Source organism: Plecotus auritus (genome assembly GCF_963455305.1).
Source record: "Plecotus auritus genome assembly, chromosome: 2".
NCBI lineage: Eukaryota > Metazoa > Chordata > Mammalia > Chiroptera > Vespertilionidae > Plecotus > Plecotus auritus.
In genome coordinates, this window is record NC_137771.1 from 185,552,640 (window position 1) to 185,573,658 (window position 21,019).

The window sequence follows — 21,019 nt, forward strand, 5'->3', positions numbered from 1 at the left end:
CAAATTCAGAAAACCCATCACAAATACTAAAAGATTTATTGTTGGTATTTCTGTTACACAATTATATTATACATTATGATACAAATACAGACATATGGGGGCTGTTAAATCATTTAATGTTCTTTTGCAAAAAGGTAATTTCTTTAGGCTTTCATCCCTGTAGTCGGTCTGTTCTCACTGGGATGAAACTCCGTCCTGTGGCTGTCACTGTCCACTGCTGAATGAACCCACGCGCTTGCCCACACCCCATCCGTGTGTGATTAGCTGAGCCTTTACTACCTATTTACCACCAAGCCAGGGGGCACCCTTGCCTTTCTGAACAGACGTCCTCCTGCATTTGCAATCCTCAGATGCTGAATAAAAGTGGGTATTTTTCTCATGGTGTCACCTCCCCACCTTCTTTTCCTGACAAACATCTGCAGGACTCATGAAAACACGAATTATGCTGCCTAGATAAGTTCCGTTGACCCTGACTCACAGGTTTCAAATGGTCTTCGGGCAGCTTCCTGACTGGGAATAAATTCATTACTTCCACAGACGGTTAGGAAGCCTGGGACCTTTAATGGAACTGGACGTCTTCCAGGTACAGAGCTACCTTCCTCCTCACTTCTCCCTCCCACCTGCTCATGGACCGTCTTTTCTCACTGCTGAGCAGGGAGCCCTGTCTTTTGGCTTCAGCAGTCATTTCTCCACCTTTAAGGCACTCACAAGTGTTTCTTTCAAACACTTTCCTTCTTGCAAAAAACTTGACTGAGAAGGGGACATGGAATCCACCGACAGGACAGACAGTCCTGGCGGGGCTGTCGCAGGAGCTGCTCCCGCTGGCCGTTCAGCCTGGGTGACCCGAGAACTGTGGCACCAGCTCACTGCTTGGCACACACGCGAAGCTGTGCGAGACTGCCAGGGGCCGGTGTTTGTGGGCATTGTCTCTCATGAACACATTAAGAGCTTCTGCTTATAGTCGAACCTTCCCAGACCGATGCTGGAATGTATCTGTTCCTTGCCTGTGACTTGTCCCTCCCTTCTCTCTGAGACTAGCGGTAGGTAGTGATGCTCCCGTGCTCCATCAAGTAACACTTCTGCTCACGGTGCAACCTTCGGGCCTTTGTTTCCCGCACAGCATTACCGCATCCTGTGACGGATGCACGTGGGCCGAGTGCCAATTCTCCACACCGTGGCCACCCGCTGAGTGCTGAGCCTAGTCCTCCAGGTGTTGCCAGGGTAACCCAGCCCACAGAATGGGTGAAATCTCTAGCCTGCCAGACTCATGTTCTCCTCCTGGAGGGAGAATCAGGCCCAAGGTGCCCTCTTGAGGATGTCCCACGGGGAGAAGGACCTGATACACAGGCCTAGCCCAGCTCTGGACCCTCCAGTGAGCTTTAAAGAGAGTGGGCAGATGCAAGCTGACAGCATGCACCCACAGCTTCACCCCAGAACCAGGAAGCCTATGTCCTAACGGGATCTGACCTGGGACTGAACACTCTGGTGCTGTGCTGAATTAGGTGGTAGGAACGGTGCGTTAACCATGATATTCTGAGGCACAGACGACCTCCTTCCCAAACAGAAGAGTCATCACAGTTGAAAGCTTCAGATCCAGCTACAGATCCTGCTTTTCTAGGGGTGTCTTCATTCCACTCACTGATCTTCATTCAGTATCCCCATGTGTTTGTTTGTGAGGAAGTCCAGAAAAGGAATGTTGCAAATGGCCTGGTGAATATTAGTCACTGTAATTTCTTTGGGAATCCTGGTCCAAAAAACAAAGGCTGTTAGGTGCAATTCTCTCAAGTATCTACTCATTTATCTAAAGGGCCATCTCCTGCACAGGCCCTGGTGGGGGGATAATGGTGAGTGACAAGGCATGGCTTAGGGCCACTTGGGGAGTGGCCAGGGGCATTCTCTCTCCTATTAATTTTTTTAAACTTTGGTGAAGGTTTGGCTACCCACTTTACTCAGCCCTATTTAGGGCTCAAATCTGACTTCCCAGCCACAGGTATGAGATGGACTTCAAAAAGCTGGTTGAATGATTAAGAAAAAGATGCTGAGGACTGAGAAAAAGGACGTCAGTGCAGCGTAAAACAATGGTATTTTGTGGCTCAGTCTTCGCAGACTGAAAGCTGAGCCAAAGTACCACAGAGCTCTGGGCCTCAATGCCTGTCTCTTGGGAAGATGGTAGATGGAGTCCTGGTGGGCCAAGTGTGATGTCAAATGTTCTCATCAAAAGCACCAGCTCCCCGCCCCCCATCTCCACAATCAGGCCAGGGGGTGGGCAGGGGCCCAGCAGGCGCTCAGCCCATTCCTGGACTTCAAGTGGACAGGAAGCGATCACCAGAACGCCTCTGTGCCCGATGCCACCTTCCTGTGAAGTCTGACCTCGTCCTCTGACAGGCCTCTTTACGTCTGTCCACAGGCACCCTTACAACTGGATCACAATGGGATAAAATGTTTGTTTCCTCTGACAGGAGTGCCAGGATGTGGACCAAGGGCCTGCCTACCATTCTTTCAGGGCCCAGGAAAAGAGCAAAATTCAGTGTCCCAATCAATTATAATTAGAGCGGCAGCAAGCTAGTGGTGAGCCTGTGAGTAGGCTTCGCAGCCAGAGAGCTCTGGGTCTGCCTCTAGGTTATCATGGATGTGTTGGAAAAGCCAGGGAAGATCACTTTACAAAGCCAGGTTTCCCAATTTCCAAAAGGGGACTATGGGTTTTGCAATGAAAAAAAAAAAAAAAAAAAAAATCAGGTAATATATGGATGCCAGGCCCCATCTGACATATAATGGACACTGTTATCTTTAGTTGTAAAGAGCTGGTAACTGTCCAACCCTGGAGCATAGCAGAGCCCTACTGAACGGTATCCACGGAGCAGTGACTGGGCAGGTGCAGATTCTCGGCAAAGCTGAGCTTCCACCACCAACAGGTTTTCTCAAAATAACCAACTAGAACCTGGAGTCAGCCTGCCTCTGAGAATGTTCCAGGCACAGACACCTCCATCTCCTCCTGGACTGACTTAAGTATGAAACATCTTAATGAGCAACTGAACTGTCAGGAAGTATCTGCAGGCCTGACACCACTGATGCGGAGAGAACGGTACCTGTTGTGGGATGCTGCCTGGTATCCGACCGCCAACGCCTGCCTCAGGATGTCACTCACCAGCTGCTCTGTAGCCTGCAACAGAACACGCCGTTACGCTCGCAACGGCCACCTGCTCTCAAGCAAGAAGGGCTAGATCTGACCCCAGCCCGAACCCTACGCCTTGGAAACTGTACCTGAGGGTCAAAAGTCCTCAAGGGAAAATTAAAGGTGGGAATAACAGGCCACACACAGTAAGTAGGCCATGATAGACGCCACGACTCAGAAATGGAATGGGGTGACTTTCATTCATCAGAAGTTGTTTTTAAAGGAAACAAGGGGCGGTTACTTGGCATCCTCTGCTGGAAAGGACCAGCTGAACCCGGGTTGGGCTGGGAGAGTGGTGGCTACTTCTCTGCTGTGTGTGACCTATGAAGGACACCCAAGGCTCTGCCTCGGTCACCTCCTGAAGCAAAGAGAGCATCGACTCTCACCTCCAACGGCTGAAAAAGCACTTGAAATAACACTAAAAACATCAGTGACGTCAGGAAAGGAACTCTTATTGGAGATGCGTTTACACTCAGAAAAGTCCAAAGGCAAAAAAGAGAAAACTTTAAGCCTGAATACAGTAAGAAATCTTAAAACTTGTGGCCCTAGCTCAGCCTTGGGCAAACTACGGCCCGCGGGCCGGATCCGGCTGTTCTATTTGGTTCTCTTGCTCTCCCCTCCGCTCCTTTACTTTGAATTTATATTAGTTCACACAAACACTCCATCCATGCTTTTGTTCCGGCCCTCCGGTCCAGTTTAAGAACCCATTGTGGCCCTCGAGTCAAAAAGTTTGCCCACCCCTGCCCTAGCTGGTCTGGCTCAGTGGATAGAGTGTTGGTCTGTAGATTGAAGGGTCCCAGGTTTGATTCCAGTCATGGGCATGTACCTCGTACCTCAGTTGCAGGCTCGATCCCCAGCCCCAGGCCAGGGCACATATGGGAGGCAACCAATCGATGTGTCTCTCACATCAATGTTTCTTTTTCTGTCTCTCCCCATTCCTTCTACTCTCTAAAAACCAATGGAAAAATATCCTCGGGTGAGGATTAACAACAACAAAACACAAGAAAACCTTGCCATCTCTGTTCTGTTTGTCCTTGTCCCTTACCCTAAACAGCCTGCCACCCATCCAGCCTGCCCCACCTGACTGGCCCTCTGCTGCCAGCAGGCACCCACCTTTAAAATCATGTCCTCCACCACGGACGCATACACGTTCCTGTGAAGCGCCACGGGCTGCAGGGTGATCCCAATCTGGAAGAGCCAACGGAAGCATTAGCTCCTATTTGTACAGAGAACAGCCTCTTTAAACAAAGCACATTTCTCTGATACCCAAGGAGATGTCCAGTTGGAATAAGATATCGCATTTCTCATGATTCTAAGTGATGGTTAAAAATGCTATTATAATCCCACATCTACCCTCACATCCCCTTCATGGAAGACCGTGATCAGGATTTGCCATGAATCCTGACAGTGGGATCAAAACATTGGAAAGTCTGGACTCAGCCTAAGGCGCTGTTTGCAAAAGGTGATGCAGATATACTAGTACTTGGAAATAGTGCCTGGCTGCATTTTTCATTTCCTCCTGCAAGCGACAACACACGCTGCCTTTCACTGTGGGTCCTGAGTAACTGTAGGTGCAGATGCTGGACAGCTGCTGAGTTCCCTCAAAGGGGACAACTGCTCTCCTGTACCATCAGGTGCATCTGCACGGCAGACAGGGCCCCGGGGGCTATGGGAATGAGAGGGGAAGCTCACGCTCTGAAGTCTGACTTAGAAATATTATGACATGCCTCCCTCATGAGAGAAAGGTGTTTCTACTGAGGCAAATGAGAAAAAAGGAGATGAAAAGTAACAAAATCTACTTACTGCCTTTGCTTTAATGCCACGCTCAACAAGTACCCTTTTCACAGGTAATCAACTTCTTGCCCAAGGGAACAGAGCCTGGGTTTATCAGGTGAATGCCCGAGCACCGACCACCTGGTTTGTGATCTCATGGCACCACAAGCCGCAGCCCCTACCTTCTGTGTGATGTCGCCAATGAACTCAGCCCCCGGTGTTGGTGGCAGGTAGAATTTCACTTCTTCCTGCTTCTCCTCCTGCTCTTTTTTGATGTTTATCTGCAATGGCTCTGAGAGGTTGAGGACGTCCACCTCCTCCTCGTTCTCCGGCTCTCTCTTCTGAAACTGCTGGAGGTCCTCCAGCTTCCGGCACAGGTTGTCGGCAGAGGAGAAGGACGACGGGCACTCTAAAGGAGAGGTGATCAGTCTTAGAACAGCTGTGGTGACGAAAGAAAAGGCCTTGCCACCTCTGTAAGACCAACGGCCTGAGACCGAGAAGAGGAATAAGTATCAAGGGAACTGAGCGCCTGGCCCTAAAACTCGATGGCTCTGTGATTATGAGAACTAGTAACTCATGAGGTCGACAAGCAGAACAGCCACCCTGCTCAGTGTATGTGATATCACTGCCACCAGTGATGACACAGCCAGCACATAATTCTGACTCACGCCACCAAAACTAGACCATCTCCTCACCCCACAAATATTAATGACTAATTTTTTTCATATTTTTAAATGTGGAAAATTTAGACACGTACAGTGAAGAAAATGAACACCCATGTTCTCACTGCTCAGAGAGGTGTTGCTGTCGTTTTAGGTACACCTCACAGCCAGTCTTTCATGAGCTGATTTATACAAGATGTAACAAAGAGCATTAGAACTTCAAGCCAGCGGAGGTGCTAGGCATCTTCCAGTGCAGCCGTCGCCAACCGGTGGGCCGTGAGGTCCGAAAGGTTGGCGACCGCTGTTCCAGTGCATCCCTCTCACCCATGGACGAGCGAGGTCAGACCAGCCACGGGGTGAGGTGGAGCATCCTGCTCCTGGCTGCTTCTGCTGTATGGACTGGGCACCACAGTTAATCAGTCACATTAACGGGGATCCCATTACATGTGGAGCATCATGCCTTACATTTACTACCAGTGAAGCACGGAAGTAACCAACATGGTCTCTGCCCTCCAGAGCTTAGCTGCATAAATAGGGCAAACCCTCCAGGCTCTGTATTAAGTGCCGCTAGAGATCAACAGGGAGAGGTCGTCCTGCACTGGGGGCTTGGGAAAGCTTCGTGGAGAAAATGAGACTTGTGCTAAGTCTTAAAGGACCACCCTCCCTGTGCTCCAGGTTCCCGCAGATGAGGAGGCAGAACTTCTGTTTTTCTACAGAAATGGAGTTTGGAGGAGAAAACCACCTTTCCTATTCTTTCTTAAAAACATTTTTTTTTTAATTGATTTCAGAGAGGGAGAGAGAGAGAAACATCAATGATGAGAGAGAATCATTGATTGGCTGCCTCCTGCACGCCCTCCACTGGGGATCAGGCATGTGCCCTGACCGGGAATGAACTGCGACCTCCTGGTTCATAGTTGGACACTCAACCGCTAAGCCACACCAGTCAGAGGCAAACTTTCTTCCTCTTTAAGGTGAAACTCAAAATATTCTCCCAATATATCTTTTAGGTCCTGACACAACAACACAGCTGCTTATATTTTTATCATAAAATAATTCACTTTATCTGCAACATTGTTAATTGTTTACGTCTGTGCCTCCCCTCCAACGCTGGGTGGTACACTCCTAGCCAAGTCTGCAGATGAAGTGACAGATAAGGCAGTGTCCCCAGATTCAAGGAGACTGGACCTGTCTCGGAGGGTTACAAGGTCACAAAGGAAGAAGTCACTTCTGCCTGGAGAGAAGGAGGTGGATTAGCACAGTCTTCCAAGAAGAAATGGTGCTGAGGAGGATACTCCTGAACACACAGTGTGTGCCTATTGCATGACCCGGGACAGAACACTGTTGGCCGGGACACGGCACTGGGGCATAAATAGTTCTCTAGGGGCTGTGTTAGGGGAGGGCGGGGTCACAGGGTCAGAAGTGAACAAAGGCTCCCGTTCCCCACAGTAACTCAGAGTCCTAGGTAACTGCAGAGGTTGGAAGAGATGAGCGTGTGCCCTGGGAACAGGCCTCAGGCTGCTCCCCTGAAGGCTTGCCTGGCTCGCTGTCGATCTGGGTCAGCACGTCCTCAATGGAGTCCCCGTCGCTCCTCAAGCTCTCAGGATCAGGTGGGGTATAGCCGTGGCAACGGCACCAGTGAGCAATGTGCTTGGTTTTCAGGGGTGTCAGGTGGTGAAATCTTGGGTTCTTCTCCAGTATTTCTTGTAAGACCTTTCGCATTGTCATTGCTCTTTGCCACTTAAAAAGAAATTTTTTTTTAAATCATAACCAAATTCTTCAACTTAGTATTCAAACAAATCACCCAATTGTAAATCACCCTGCTAACTTGTTAGAATCATTTTTTTCTAAAGAAAACAATCTGATTGTGTTAATCCTCAATTTTAAAAAAAGGGGAAAGAACTTTTACCTAATGCTTATAAAATAAAATGGCTCTCCTAAGTTTAAGTTTGGCCTACAAGTCACCTGGTCTCAACCTATTATCTACCACTTCCTCTCCTCCAACCTCCCCCAAACCCTTTGCAATGACCTTCTCATAGCTCCCAAGCACGCCTTTGCACACCCTGTTTCCTCATAACCCCACTGTCTGGCATAGTAGCTGCCTCACTGGAGTAATAAACACTTGATTGAATTTTAATATACTGAAATTCATTAAAGAATTTTGTAAAAATGTTTACCAATGCAAAAAAAGAAAGTGGACCTTTCAAAGGCTAGCTACAAGTCTTGAAGAACAGGATATGTAACTGAGGAAAAGATTCTATCATCAAATATTAACAAAACATGCTTCACATTTTATCACTGGTTCATAAGACAAGGCTTATGGACGCGGCCAGAATGCACGCGGTAGACATGGATTACCTCGGCGGCTCTCCTCTTTCCGATGTTCCAGCCATAATACTGCTGCACAGACTTGGCAGAAAAACAGCTGGCATCTTCACCTAGAAGGCACAGATCCAGCAAACTTTGAATAAAACCATGATTAAATTCAAGTCTTATTTGTTGGAAGCATGTCCCCAAGTTTCTTTAGACTTACTCATTGAAGTACGTTCCTTACCAGGCAAGTTCAGATGCTTCTCCTTAAGAGAGAAGGCATCTCATTCGTGTGCACTCAAAACAACACCCTTCAGTGGGCAGCTAGCTTCCTTGGTAGAGAAAGGTAATGCACTGGCTGAAGCTATTAAAATAAGTGGAAATAAAACTCCTCCAGGAGCCAGACGACCCGAGACCTGGCTCTGGCCGTGCCCTTAGCTTCGTGGCTGGGGGACCTGACGTCACTCTCTGGGCTCCAGTTTTCTCATCTGGAGGACGAGACTGCTGGGAAAGATGGTTCTGAACTGCCTTCCAGCTCTCATACTCTGAGGTATTGGTACCTAAATTTTTTAAAAAAGATTTTTGAGTGATTTTTTCTGCTGGGCTAGGAACATGTTATTGAAAGTATACTTTGAACTACCTCAAAATGACCCTTTGAAATTCAACCAGGGAAAAAAGATACTCTGTTATTACAGTTGGAATAAAATGAGCAGGGTGGTCTGTAGTTGGCCTACCATTCTCATATTTGCATGAATATAATATGATCACGTGCTCCATCCCTTCCCTCAGGGTGATCTTGCCCAAGTATCACAGGCAGCCTGCCCCTCAGTGAGGCTGTTACTCTGTCAGAACACCTGTGCTGAGAAGCCAGCGATTCAGTCTGGCGAACAATGGCAGCGACAGGGCAGACCTCGCTGCTGGAGGTCGTGACAATCATGCCTTTTGCAGTGAGCGACAGTGAGTGGAGGAGGAGGGAGGAGGAGTGGGCTTGGAGTCAAACAGAACTGTGGTTGTAGCCTACCTCACCACCCACAGCTAATGACCTTGTGCAGTTACTTAATTTTACTATCCTCGATTTTCTCATCTGTAAAGAGAGATGACATCCCACAAGAGACTGATTAAATAAGACAATAAATGCAATGAGACTGCAGAGTATGGCACACTGTAAGCAAATGTTAATTTCTTTCCTTATAAATAAACTAGAGGCCCGGTGCATGAAATTCATGCATGGGGGGGGGGTTGTCCCTCAGCCCAGACTGCACCCTCTCCCATCTGGGACCCTTGAGGGATGTCCGACTGCCCGTTTAGGCCCGATCCTACTGGGCAGTCGGACATCCCCCTCATAATCCAGGACTGCTGGCTCCCAACTGCTCACCTGCCTGCCTTCCTGATTGCCCCTAACTTCTTCTGCCTGCCAGCCTGATCACCCCCTAACCACTCCCCTGCCAGCCTGACTGATGCCTAACTGCTCCCCTGCCAGCCTGTTTGCCCTTAACTGCTCTCCCCTGCAGGCCTAGGTCCCCTCCAACTGCCCTTCCCTGCAGGCCCAGTCACCCCAAACTTCCCTCCTCTGCCAGCCTGGTCACCTCTAACTGTCCTCCCCTGCAGGCTTGATCGCCCCCAACTTCCCTCCCTAGCAGGCCTGGTCTCTCCCAACTGCCCTCCCCTGCTGGCCACCTTGTGGCAGCCATCTTGTGTCCACATGGGGGCCGCCATCTTGTGTGTTGGAGTGATGTTCAATTTGCATATTACTCTTTTATTAGATAGGATATTAAAAACGAATGCAGCTTTAATGATATACAAACAGATTAATGATTTATATACAAAAAATGTGAAAAATTCCTCTTGCAGGTCAAATACTAAAGACAGTAAAACACTAACTAGTTAACCAAGATACTATGAATTCTAAAACCCCGTAAATGAGCTACAGCTGTAGCTAAACCTCTAAGATAACCCCCGCAGTATTAATTACTGTACACGTGATTAAGTTGACTCAATATCCCAAGTAGTTCACAGCTTTTAAAAAATGCACCCATATATTTAGTGTAAGTGTCTTACTTTTTGTAGTGATTAATGGGATCTTCTTTACCACTGCCGTTAAGAGTTGCTGGATAGTCTCTAAATGGTCTATCCTGAGAAGGATAAAAGAAAATTGAGGTTGTAAATGCATAACAGTTTCTAGCCATATATACACATTAATTTATATACCCATTCCCCCTTTCTGAGGGAATTAAAACTAAACTAATTATACGGGCAGTCTTTCTTTCCATAGACACCCTTCTTTATAAAAGGAGATCATTCTATGCTTAAAAAGAAAACATCAGACTAAATAAACAGATGAGATCCCAGGAATGGCAAATTATGTAAATAGTAGACATTATTTTACTTATGTATGTAAACAGCCACATAACCTTTTTGTATGGTGACTGCCACTAGAGCAGAAAATCCTGTAATAAAAATGTCTTAGTGTTATTCCAGTTCACAAGCTGTCTACTATCATGTGAAAATGACTAATTTTCTACTGTTCCCAGCAGCCTGAGATACATCAAAATATGTGGTCAGAGGTGGGTACCAATTTGGAAATTGGAAATCATATGAAGTTTTTTTTTTGGTTGTTAATCCTCACCTGAGGATATTTTTTTCATTGATTTTTAGAGTTGGTTTTTTTTTTTTGGGGGGGGGGGGGGCGGGACATGGGGAGGAGAGAAACATCGATGTGACATCGATGTGAGAGACACATTGATTGGTCACCTCGCCTCTCCCCCACATGCCCCGACCAGGGCCAGGGACCAAACCTGCCAAACCCAGGTATGTGCCCTTGACACAGAGTCGACTCTTTGGTGCATGGGCTGATGCTCTGACCACTGAACAACACCAGCCAGGGCATGAAGTGTTTTCAGAAGAAGCAATGAGTGCGTATGGCCCATGAAAAGGCAGTTGTTTAGGCAGGTACGTGGGTACTTGGACAAAAAATGTGTACACACCTGAGTAATTACATCATGTGCAAAGTATACAAATGCTGGCAAGCTCGCTGGAGGGAGGTCTGTAATTCCACCTGAGGCTCCGGAGACAACAGATAAGGTAGGTGATGCCTCAGGCCCATCAATGTGTAAAATGGAGACTCGGGAGCTGTGCATCAATACTTGATCACCACACAGACAGGTCTCCACCCAGCAAGGGGCTTAACAATACACACCCACAACTCTACACATACTCAACTGTCCCAGGCATGGTTTTTAAAAGTTTCAGAAAAACATCCAAAGCACAACTCCCTTAGAAAGGACAGAAATAATTACTTAATAGCATAGTTCCCCAGCTCAGAGCTCTCTTCTGTTTTCACTGCTGTCTGGCCCTCCTGAGGGAGGCAGCTTGGCCCGGGAGTTTCTGGTTCAGTCTTCACTACAAGGGAAGAGCAACAAAGAGAGAGCTGTTAGGGAGCAATGATGGAAGGACACGTGCAGGCAGAAACAAAAGCCCTTCCGTGGAAACCCAGTGAGGGAAGTGCCGCAGCAGCTGTGGTAGGGACACAGCCGGGGGCCTGAGATGGCGCCTGTCCTCACAGTCAGCAGACAAGGGGAGAACTGTTAGCTTGGGTCTCATGGGTCTGTCTCTACTGTCCCCTTAACCCGGCATGCTCCTGACCTCTCCACAGCTACACAGGCTTCACTCTTTTATTTTATTTTATTTTTTTAAATATATTTTATTGATTTTTTACAGAGAGGAAGGGAGAGGGATAGAGAGTTAGAAACATCGATGAGAGAGAAACATCGATCAGCCGCCTCCTGCACACCCCCTACTGGGTATGTGCCCACAACCAAGGTACATGCCCTTGACCGGAATCAAACCCTGGACCCTTGAGTCCGCAGGCCGACGCTCTATCCACTGAGCCAAACCGGTTAGGGCCAGGCTTCACTCTTTTAAAATCCAGGTGACAATCCATGTTCATACAAAGTCCTATCCCCCTCCACACCCACCAACCCTGATCAGACATCCTAGATTGAAATATTCCAGAATCCACTTAGGCTGCATTTATCACTCATTACTTACTATCTCAATCAACTCTCTTCAACATGATTACACGTTCTTGAAGGGCAGAAATGATGCTACATCTCTATGCTTCCCTCAATGTCAAGTCTATATGTAAACAGTAAGCATTTTTGAGGTGGCTGATCCACAGATGCTGAAAAATATTTGGGTTGTAGACCCAAGGGATTCATTAATGTCTTGCATAAAACCTGAGGGCAGATATACTGTGAAAAACAACATACCTTTTGTAACAGTTGCTGGAGCAGAGCTGGGGACAACTGGAGTGGGGGCAGCCACCGGCAGAATGGTAGGTGATTTGTTGGCAGAAAACGACTGAACCACTAAATGCAAGAAAGGGCAGGGGAGGATATAAGAAATATAGGAGTTATTGTAATGAGGATGATGTAACAGACGATAGCCCAATTTAGACTAATAGCACAAAACAATCAGAGTTCAACAGAAATGAAGGTCCTTTTTAATAGTGATTTTGACAAGGTGGGCTGTTTACCACTAGTACTAGGGGAACTGAGTCATATCCATCAACTGTGGAAATGGGGGTCTGTCATTAAATTAAGAAAGTAAAAATCCATTTATGAAGTCTCATAAATGCTTAGTGTTCCCCCTCTATTCGACTTCAGAAATGGGCAGCTATTAGAAGCCATGGGCCATCTGGGTTTTTCTGTCAGTCCTAGAGTTGATCTCTAGAGTGGCCATCGCCAACCGGTGGTCCGTGGATCACTGGTGGTCCGTGACGTCCGAAAAGTTGGCGACTGCTGCTCTAGAGCTCAAGGTGCCAGGGAGCATGTGACAGACAAAGGCAGGCTGTGCGAGGGGGGAGCAGTCACCAGCTGAAAGAATATGGACTTTCCCCACGACAGACCTGGAGACAACCACAGTAGGACAGCCCCCTGCTGAAGGACTTACCTTTATTCACAGGCATCAGTATAGTCTGCACACCTCCAGATGTATTTACACTGAGTGGTTTGAGCTGGCTGGGGATTGTCAGGACCGCCTGCTGGGGATTGGATTGACTGGAGTGAATCTTTAACAACCCTGAAATAAGTTGGAAGATAGGGCCAAGCTGAAGATCAGATGCTTCCTTGAAGTTCCTGACCTCATTAGCATTTATATTTTCTCACAAGAGTAAGTTCTTAGGACACTCACCCTTTCAAGAAACAAAGAGCTGGAAGCATGAGGCCATGGATGTGGCAGATTTCACAATGAAACAATGGTGTGATGATAATGATTTATTTTTACCTCGCAATCACAAATACAGAAATTTTGGGAAAAGCAGAACTAATAGAAAAGAGAAAAAGTCACCTAAAGTTCTACGACAGAGACAACCAATATTGAACATTTTGAGAGTTCTTTTTTATGTTTGTTTTCTATGACAATTTATTTATTTTGTATATAGCTGTAATATGTACAAATCTGGATATAAAGTTTATATTTTGTTTAGGTAACTGCCATTTTTCTGCCATTAAAAATCTTCTCTGACTCCTGACTGCCTAGAGAATGTTTCCAAAATTAGTTTCAAAGCATTGAGTCCATTTTCATCTGGTCCCAACTGACCTGCATCCCCTCATACCATCCCTGTGTTAATACTTCACTCTGTCTACTTGCTGTCCCCTACAATCTCCTCTCTGTGCAGTCTCTATTTGTCAAACACCAGAGATTCTCAACTTGGCATTTTAGAAAGGGTCATCCTCTCCCACTTTCCTTTAAAGGTCGTTTCCACATTCCTATTTCCATTACAGAACTGTGCTAGGCATTCAGAGGCCAGTAAGGTGACAAAGGGCGTTACTGTGAGAGATACAACACAAACACCTGTTATAATGTCATTACAGCATCAGTGGCTAAAGATACTTTAGCGAGTGGAAAGCAGTTGCTTTAAGGAAAGGAATCTAGAAGAAAGCCTTAAATAAAAAAGAAAATCTTTTTTTTTGCAATAGATGAATGTTAAACCAGTCTTTACAAGTACTTCTTGAGACATGCCACCAGAGAGTAAAACAATGATCTGGTATTTTCATTTTATAAAAAAATACATTTTTATTTCAGAGAGAGGAAGGGATAGATCTACAACCCAGGCATATGCTCTGACCGGGAATTGAACCATGACCTCCTGGTTCATGTGTTGACACTCAACCACTGAGCAACATCAGCCACGCTATTTTCATGTTTTTAAAATTCTTTTTTATTAAAATATTACATGCTTATCAGTTGAAAATAAAAAGTGCTAACAGGCTTATAACTAAAAATAGTCATCCTTTGCTCCACCTCCCTAGCATTGGCTAGTTCCCAATAGCATCCACTTTTTAAAAAAATATATTTTTTTATTGATTTCAGAGAGGAAGGAAGAGGGAGAGATAGAAACATCAAAGATGAGAGAGAATCATTGATCTGGACGTCCACCACTGGGGATCAAGCCCGCAACCTGGGCATGTGTCTTTGACCAGAATCGAACCCAGGACCCTTCAGTCTACAGGCCGATGCTCTATCCACCGAGCTAAACCAACCAGGGCAGTAGCACCCACTTTCAACCCTTTTGGTCGTTTCTTTTAATATTTATTTTAGTATTTTTTAAAAGAATGTGTGTATTATAGGCCTTGATTCATTCTTTTTTTAAAAAAAAAATATATTTTATTGATATTTTACAGAGAGGAAGGGAGAGGGATAGAGAGTTAGAAACATCGATGAGAGAGAAACATCGATCAGCTGCCTCCTGCACACCCCCCACTGGGGACATGCCCACAACCAAGGTACATGCCCCTGACCGGAATCGAACCTGGGACCTTTCAGTCTGCAGGCCGACGCTCTATCCACTGAGCCAAACCGGTTTCGGCTTGATTCATTCTGATATAAACATTTTAATGTTACATACTGACTATTAAGACTTAACGATGCAAAGAATACCACGATACTATGATTCCATTTTATTTTCTGGGCTTAATAATTTCCTTCTTCTCATTTGTTTAATTCTCTTTTAAAATCTAAGTCTTCACTTCTTCAAGATTGCTGTAAACCACCCTTTAATACAGTTCTCCACATAGTCAAGTCTCCTAAACAATTTACAGTTCCGTTTGGTAAGAGATGTCCTTCCTGGAGCTCGCTGATCTGCTCCAATCTGGATTGTTGCTTTCTAGGCCTGCGGCAAAGCTCTCATCCTGGGGACAGCCTCCACTGTTACTCTGGAGTCCCCTTTGCCTTCCATGCTGGATTCTGTTTTCTTCTTCTATTTTGGTCTATAACTCCTCATTCTGATAGAACTTATATTTTAGCAATGTCTTGAGACAGGGTGCATAGCAAATACACTGGCAACCCTCACACACAGTATTGTTTTAGCTGATTACAGAATTCTAAATTGTAAGTAATCTCCCCCTAGAATTTTGAAAAGCTGTCTTCTAGCTTCCAGCATTGCTACTGAAAAGCCAATGATATGTAATTTCTGAACTTTTCTTTGTCTGACAGCTCTTAAGATCTTCTCTTTGTCCCTGGTGTTCATGATTTCATGAACAAATTGTGCCTTGATGTGAGCCATCTTTCATTCATTGTGCTGGCCACTGTGACTTTTGAAACTAGAAGTTCGTGCCCTTCAATTCTGGGCTAAATTGTTTCATTTTTCGGATCATTTCCTTCCCACTATTTTCTGTTTTCTTTCTGGAACTCCTTTTAGTCTAATGTTGCCGGGGCTCCCTGGTACATCACTGACTTTTCTTTCTTAGTGCCTACTTCTTGGTCCGTTCCCTGCTTCCAATTTGGGCCCCACAGTTTAGTCTAAAGGCTGCAGCCAGTGATCCTGTTAAAAGATAAGGCAGATAATGTTACCCTTTAGCTTAAAACCCATCAGTGGCTTCCCTTGGAGTAGAAGTCAAAGTTCTTAGAATGACCTACAGAGGCCCTAGTGATTTGGCCCCATCACCCTGACTTCATATCTAGTGCCCTTTCCCTTGTTCACTCTGCTCCAGTCCCAGTGGTGACTGACCTGTTCAAACTAGTTTATGATGCACACAAAATGTAATTAAAAAATTACTGGTCAGTAGGAAATACTTTGATTCTGTTACGAAAATATTATTCAGAAAGTTTCATCTTATGAAACTAGAACTTAAAAGCAAGGAGACTTCATTTACTGCATGCTAAAAACTTAATCAGAAAAGGGGAGGGCACTCATTTCTTACACTATCTACTCTGGCCCTGACACGTGCCTCCAAACAGTCAGTTAGTAAAACAGAGCACTCCTTACACTAGATAGAACTTGATCAATTTCAACTGGGAGGTGGAAGTCATGGAAAAACAGATCAGCCTTCATCTTCTGGTCTCCTCTAACTACCCCAAAGCAAACAAGACATAGGGACCTGGTTTAGAGTCATGTACGGAATGTAGTGATGACAATGATTATAATAAGAACAACAATATCCTCAATCTTTTATCCAAAGGGATTAAGGTGTGTGTGTGTGCGATTATGCACATTTAAGTGATACCCAGCCTTTTCTGTTTATCAGTGCCAACTGGTACACTGTTATCAATCTACAATAAGACATTAATCTGTTATATTATTATGGAAATTAAGAGTGTTCATAAACTTTTGTAACAGTTTGACATTGCTGTGATATTTTTATAGTATTTTAGAAAAGCATCTGGATTGGATTGTAGAAAAACAAAACTCTCTCAAGTCTGAGACACAATGCTGCAAATTACATCAGCCCCTGGCATCAAGGACAGCGCGATGTAATAAAATACATTTAATATCTCTTCAGCAAAATACAAGTATCCACATTAAGTAGTATAAATAGCCTATCAATGGAGGTTAGATTTCACCCTAAAATTAGTTATGAAAGTAAAAACAAACCTTTGGTTTTTCACAGCTTTATAGATTTTAGAACTACGCATAAGGAAATGTGGATTAACAACAATGCTGACACTGAAAGTGATAATATCAGCAATTATCTAAATACTAGAGGTCCGGTGCACAACATTTGTACACTCGGGGGGTGGAGGGTCCCTCAGCCCGGCCTGCACTCTTTTGCAGTCCGGGAGCCCTGGGGGGATGTCTGACTGACGGAAGCTGTCAGTTGGACATTCTTAGCACTGCCACGGAGGCAGGTCCTGTGCTTACCAGCCATCAGCCCAGCTTGTGGCTGAGCAGCACTCGCCCTGTGGGAGCACACTCACCACTAGGAGGCAGCTCCTCCATTGAATGTCTGCCCCCGGTGGTCAGTGTGCATCACAGTGACTGGTCTATTTGCATATTACCCTTTTATTATATAGGACTAGCTACTACATGCCAGACATGCATTAATATATTAACTCATTCAATCCTCTCAACTTTATGAGGCAGGTATTATTATCAGGAAACTGAAGCAAGTTTTTTTTTAAAGATTTTAAAGAGAGAAGGGAAAGGGATAGAGATACAGAAACATCGATGAAAGAGAAACATCCATCAACCCCCTCCTACATACCCCCACAACCTGGGCATATGAAAGTTATTTGAATTAAGGCTCCCGGATGTATGTTACCCAAAAGAGTAAAAGGCACACTTTTCTGGTGCCGTTCAGGTCAAAAACATATCATTCATTTTGTCAGACTTCACACACGTCACCCTAATACTACCCAATACAATAACTAATGTTAAAGAGTCAGCAAGGCTAATTTATATGTTTTGTTTGTAAAAGCAAAGAGATGTATGATATTTTATGATGAGTTCCATTTAAAACGGATTTTAAAAAAAAGAAATTGGTACTTTGTCAGCTTTCTACAAAATTACACTATGAAAGCAGCTAAAATACCCAATAAAGCTCCAGATGGCTAAGATTTTATAATGGCATTTAAAAATCATTAAATTATTTATTGAAAAATCAGTGTGGCCCTAGCTAGTTTGGCTCAACGGATAGAGCGTCAGCCTGCGGACCAAAGGGTCCCAGGTTCGATTCCGGTCAAGGCATGTACATTGGTTGCAGGCCCCTCTCTGGCCCAGGCCCTGGTCATGGCTTGTGCAGGAGGCAACCAATCAATGTGTTTCACATCGATGTTTCAGTCTTTTCCTCTCCCTTAAAAAAAAAGGGGGTGGGGGGGAGATATCCTTGGGTGAGAATTAACAAAAACAAACAAACAAATCTATAATAATAAAAGTATAATATGCTAATTAGACCGGACGTCCTCCTGGACGACCTTCCGGACAAAGCCAAGGCTGTGAGGGAAACCTGGGTCCCGGGTGCTGGCGGGAAGCCCAGGTCCCGGGTGCCAGAGGGAAGCTGATGACGGCACCCGGGGGAAGGAAGGCCTACTCTTGCACAAATTTCGTGCATCAGGCCTCTAGTAAATAAATACCATAAAAAAAGTCAGTGTGGCTCAGTTGGTTGAGCATTGTCCAGTACACTGAAAGGTTGCCAGTTTGATTCCCAGTGAGGGCACATTTGTGCCCGGCTGAGGTATGCAGGTTTGTTCCCAGCTGAGGTTGTTCAGGAGGCATCCAATCCATGTTTCTCTCTCTCTCTCTCTCCCCACACCTCTCACTAAAATCAATAAAAAAATATTCTTGGGGGAGGATTAAATTATAAAAATATTGTTTAAGACCTTCTAAAAATATTATAGCCAAAGAAGGGAGGGAGAAATAGTATCATTATGATACAACTGACCTGACACTGTAGCCTTCCCGGGGATGGGGTTAGGTGTGGAAACCAGGGATGTGGCACTGATGACAGAGGGAGCAGCAGCCTTGCAGGTTCCCATGGTGGCCTGGCTCACACACACTTGCTGCTGCCCAGAAGTTTTCATTATGGAACCTACAGTAGATGATGAACTGGGAGCTGTTCCTTCTGACTGCTCATCCGCAGGGCCAGATGTAACAGAAATATAAAAGAAAGCAGTAACTTACGTAACAGTGACTGCCATGCTGCATACTCAATAAATATTATCTACTAGCTATTATTACCTACTTATTAAATGTAATGCCATTTAGAAAAAGACTGCTTCTCTAGTTTGGTGGTTCCTACATTTTTAGATTTCATGGGCCAGGAAATGTTTTAAATGAGGCGGTATCACAGGGTTACCACATTTATAAAATATTTCATTCCTATTTATAGCTGAATCATATTCAATTTTATGGATCTGCCACATTGTTTATCCAAATCAATAATGAAAAGATAATAACTCAATTAAATAATGGGCAAAGGATCTGAATAGACATTTCTCTAAAAGTACACGAATCTTAAAAAAAAAAAAAAAACCCACAAGAAAAGATAACTCAGTATCATTAGCTATAGGGAGATGCAAATTAAAACCACAAAGAATTACGAGTTCACACCCACTAGAATGGCTTTAATTTTAAAAATGAGTAAGAACAAGTGTCAGCAAGGAAGTGGAAAAACTAGAATCCCCATACATTACTGGCGGAATCTAAAATGGTGCAGCCGCTTGGAAAACAGCTTGGCAGTTCCTCGGAAACTTAAACATAGTTACTAGATGATCTAGTAATTCCTTTCCTAGGTATACAGCCAAGAGAAATGAAATTATACAAAAACGTGTACAAAACGTTTATGGCAGCATTATGCATTGTAGTCAAAAGGTAGATGCAACACAAATGTCTGCTGATTGCTACTGAGTACAGAGCGTTTTTTTTCAGGATGGGAAAAAATGTTCTAGAATTAGATGGCAATGGTTGCACAACCTTGGGGACATAATCTAAACCACTGAATTGTACACTTAAAAATGGTGAATTTTAGGACATGTAAATTACATTTCCATTTTTAAAAAGAGTAATATGGCCCACTTGTGTGCCTGCTGAATATCTTGTTTTTAGTACTTTTAGGTTTCATTATGATTTTCTACGCTCATGCTAATTCTCACCTGTTGTGCAGGACCATTTGCTGACAGGGCCACAGCTGGCGAAGTGGCAGTTGTGATAACCCCTCCTGCTACTCTCAGCATGGTGGTTCCAGGCTTTGAGAGTTGTGAGGTGGCTGGCACAGACTTCAATGTACCATCAGATATTTTCATTAGAGATGCCTGTCCCCCAGGGGCTGCCTGCAAAAACAAAATGGGTTGAAGTAATAATATTGCCCTGGGTAACAGGCATAATTCATTCCTTACTTACAGATGCCTGTAGAATTAGAGCATGTCCAAGAAACTCTTGCTGATCAAAACTATGGGAAGTGTTTGTGCAAATTCTCAAGTTTATGACCTTTTACCTACACATGTTCCTTTACCCCTAATACAGAACAAGTAAATGAATGCAACTGCAAGCCACTATTTGGCAGCAGTGTCTTCAGAGACACCGGGCCATTTGTTATTAAAATAATTGAGTCCAAAGTGCTCTTAAATATAATTTTTAAACATGAAAATTGAACTGAGAGGGCCAGATTTAAGTGGGTAAATTAATGGTGCTCTAGACTAGTACAGGATTAGCATTTAGTCCTGGAGAATCATTCAACAACTTATAATACTTTTAATAGTTTAAAACAAGGTTCAGCAAATGGCATGAGTGAGCATGTCAGGCCATATGATCTCTGTTGCAATTCCTCAACTCTACTTTTATAGCATTAAATGGGTGTGGCTGTGTCCCAATAAAATGTTTTTATAAAAATAGGAAGCTTTGGGTATCATTTGCTGACCCCTGGTCTAAATGATTGCTTTGTGCCCCAGATTAATGCATCCTACAAATCATAACATTTTTTCAGTCTTTGTGGGCATACTATATGCCAGGAATGGCAAAAAGCACTTTTACATATCTCATATCATTTAATCTTTTCATAAACTTTATAGGGTAGATTTCAGTCCCACTTTAAAGATGAAGAGATAATCTCAATAACTACCAGGGTCACACAGCTAATATAGTAGATCCTCAGGTTATGTTGGAGATCCGTTCCTACGGCGCGATGTAACGTGATTTTCGCCGTAAGTCGGAACCCACCTACATAAGCACCTACGTCACTCACATGGAGCACATACACAGCAGTAATGAAGTGAAACAGTGAAAAAAAAATTTTAAAGAAAGATAACAATTCCTTACTTTTACTTGTGGTAAATAAATAATAAAAAACATAAAGCACATATGTACATATGTCAAAATGACGGAATTTTTTTT

General features: G+C 44.5%; 1 protein-coding gene across 4 annotated transcripts in view; it reads right to left on the reverse strand.

The window, feature by feature from the left end:
• YEATS2 (YEATS domain containing 2) overlaps window positions 1–21,019 on the reverse strand; it is a 98,133-nt gene continuing 77,114 nt past the window's right edge. For all 4 annotated transcript variants that reach the window (XM_080655342.1, XM_080655344.1, XM_080655345.1 and 1 more), the window contains 12 exons: window positions 19,783–19,959; window positions 18,573–18,756; window positions 12,865–12,993; window positions 12,183–12,281; window positions 11,211–11,313; window positions 9,973–10,046; window positions 7,963–8,042; window positions 7,143–7,344; window positions 5,128–5,354; window positions 4,286–4,360; window positions 3,087–3,160; window positions 1–1,744 (listed from right to left, as the gene is read on the reverse strand). In XM_080655342.1, coding sequence (XP_080511468.1) covers window positions 1,636–1,744; window positions 3,087–3,160; window positions 4,286–4,360; window positions 5,128–5,354; window positions 7,143–7,344; window positions 7,963–8,042; window positions 9,973–10,046; window positions 11,211–11,313; window positions 12,183–12,281; window positions 12,865–12,993; window positions 18,573–18,756; window positions 19,783–19,959 — 1,533 coding nt within the window. In that variant the 3' untranslated portion in view covers window positions 1–1,635. The remainder of the gene's footprint in view (window positions 1,745–3,086; window positions 3,161–4,285; window positions 4,361–5,127; window positions 5,355–7,142; window positions 7,345–7,962; window positions 8,043–9,972; window positions 10,047–11,210; window positions 11,314–12,182; window positions 12,282–12,864; window positions 12,994–18,572; window positions 18,757–19,782; window positions 19,960–21,019) is intronic.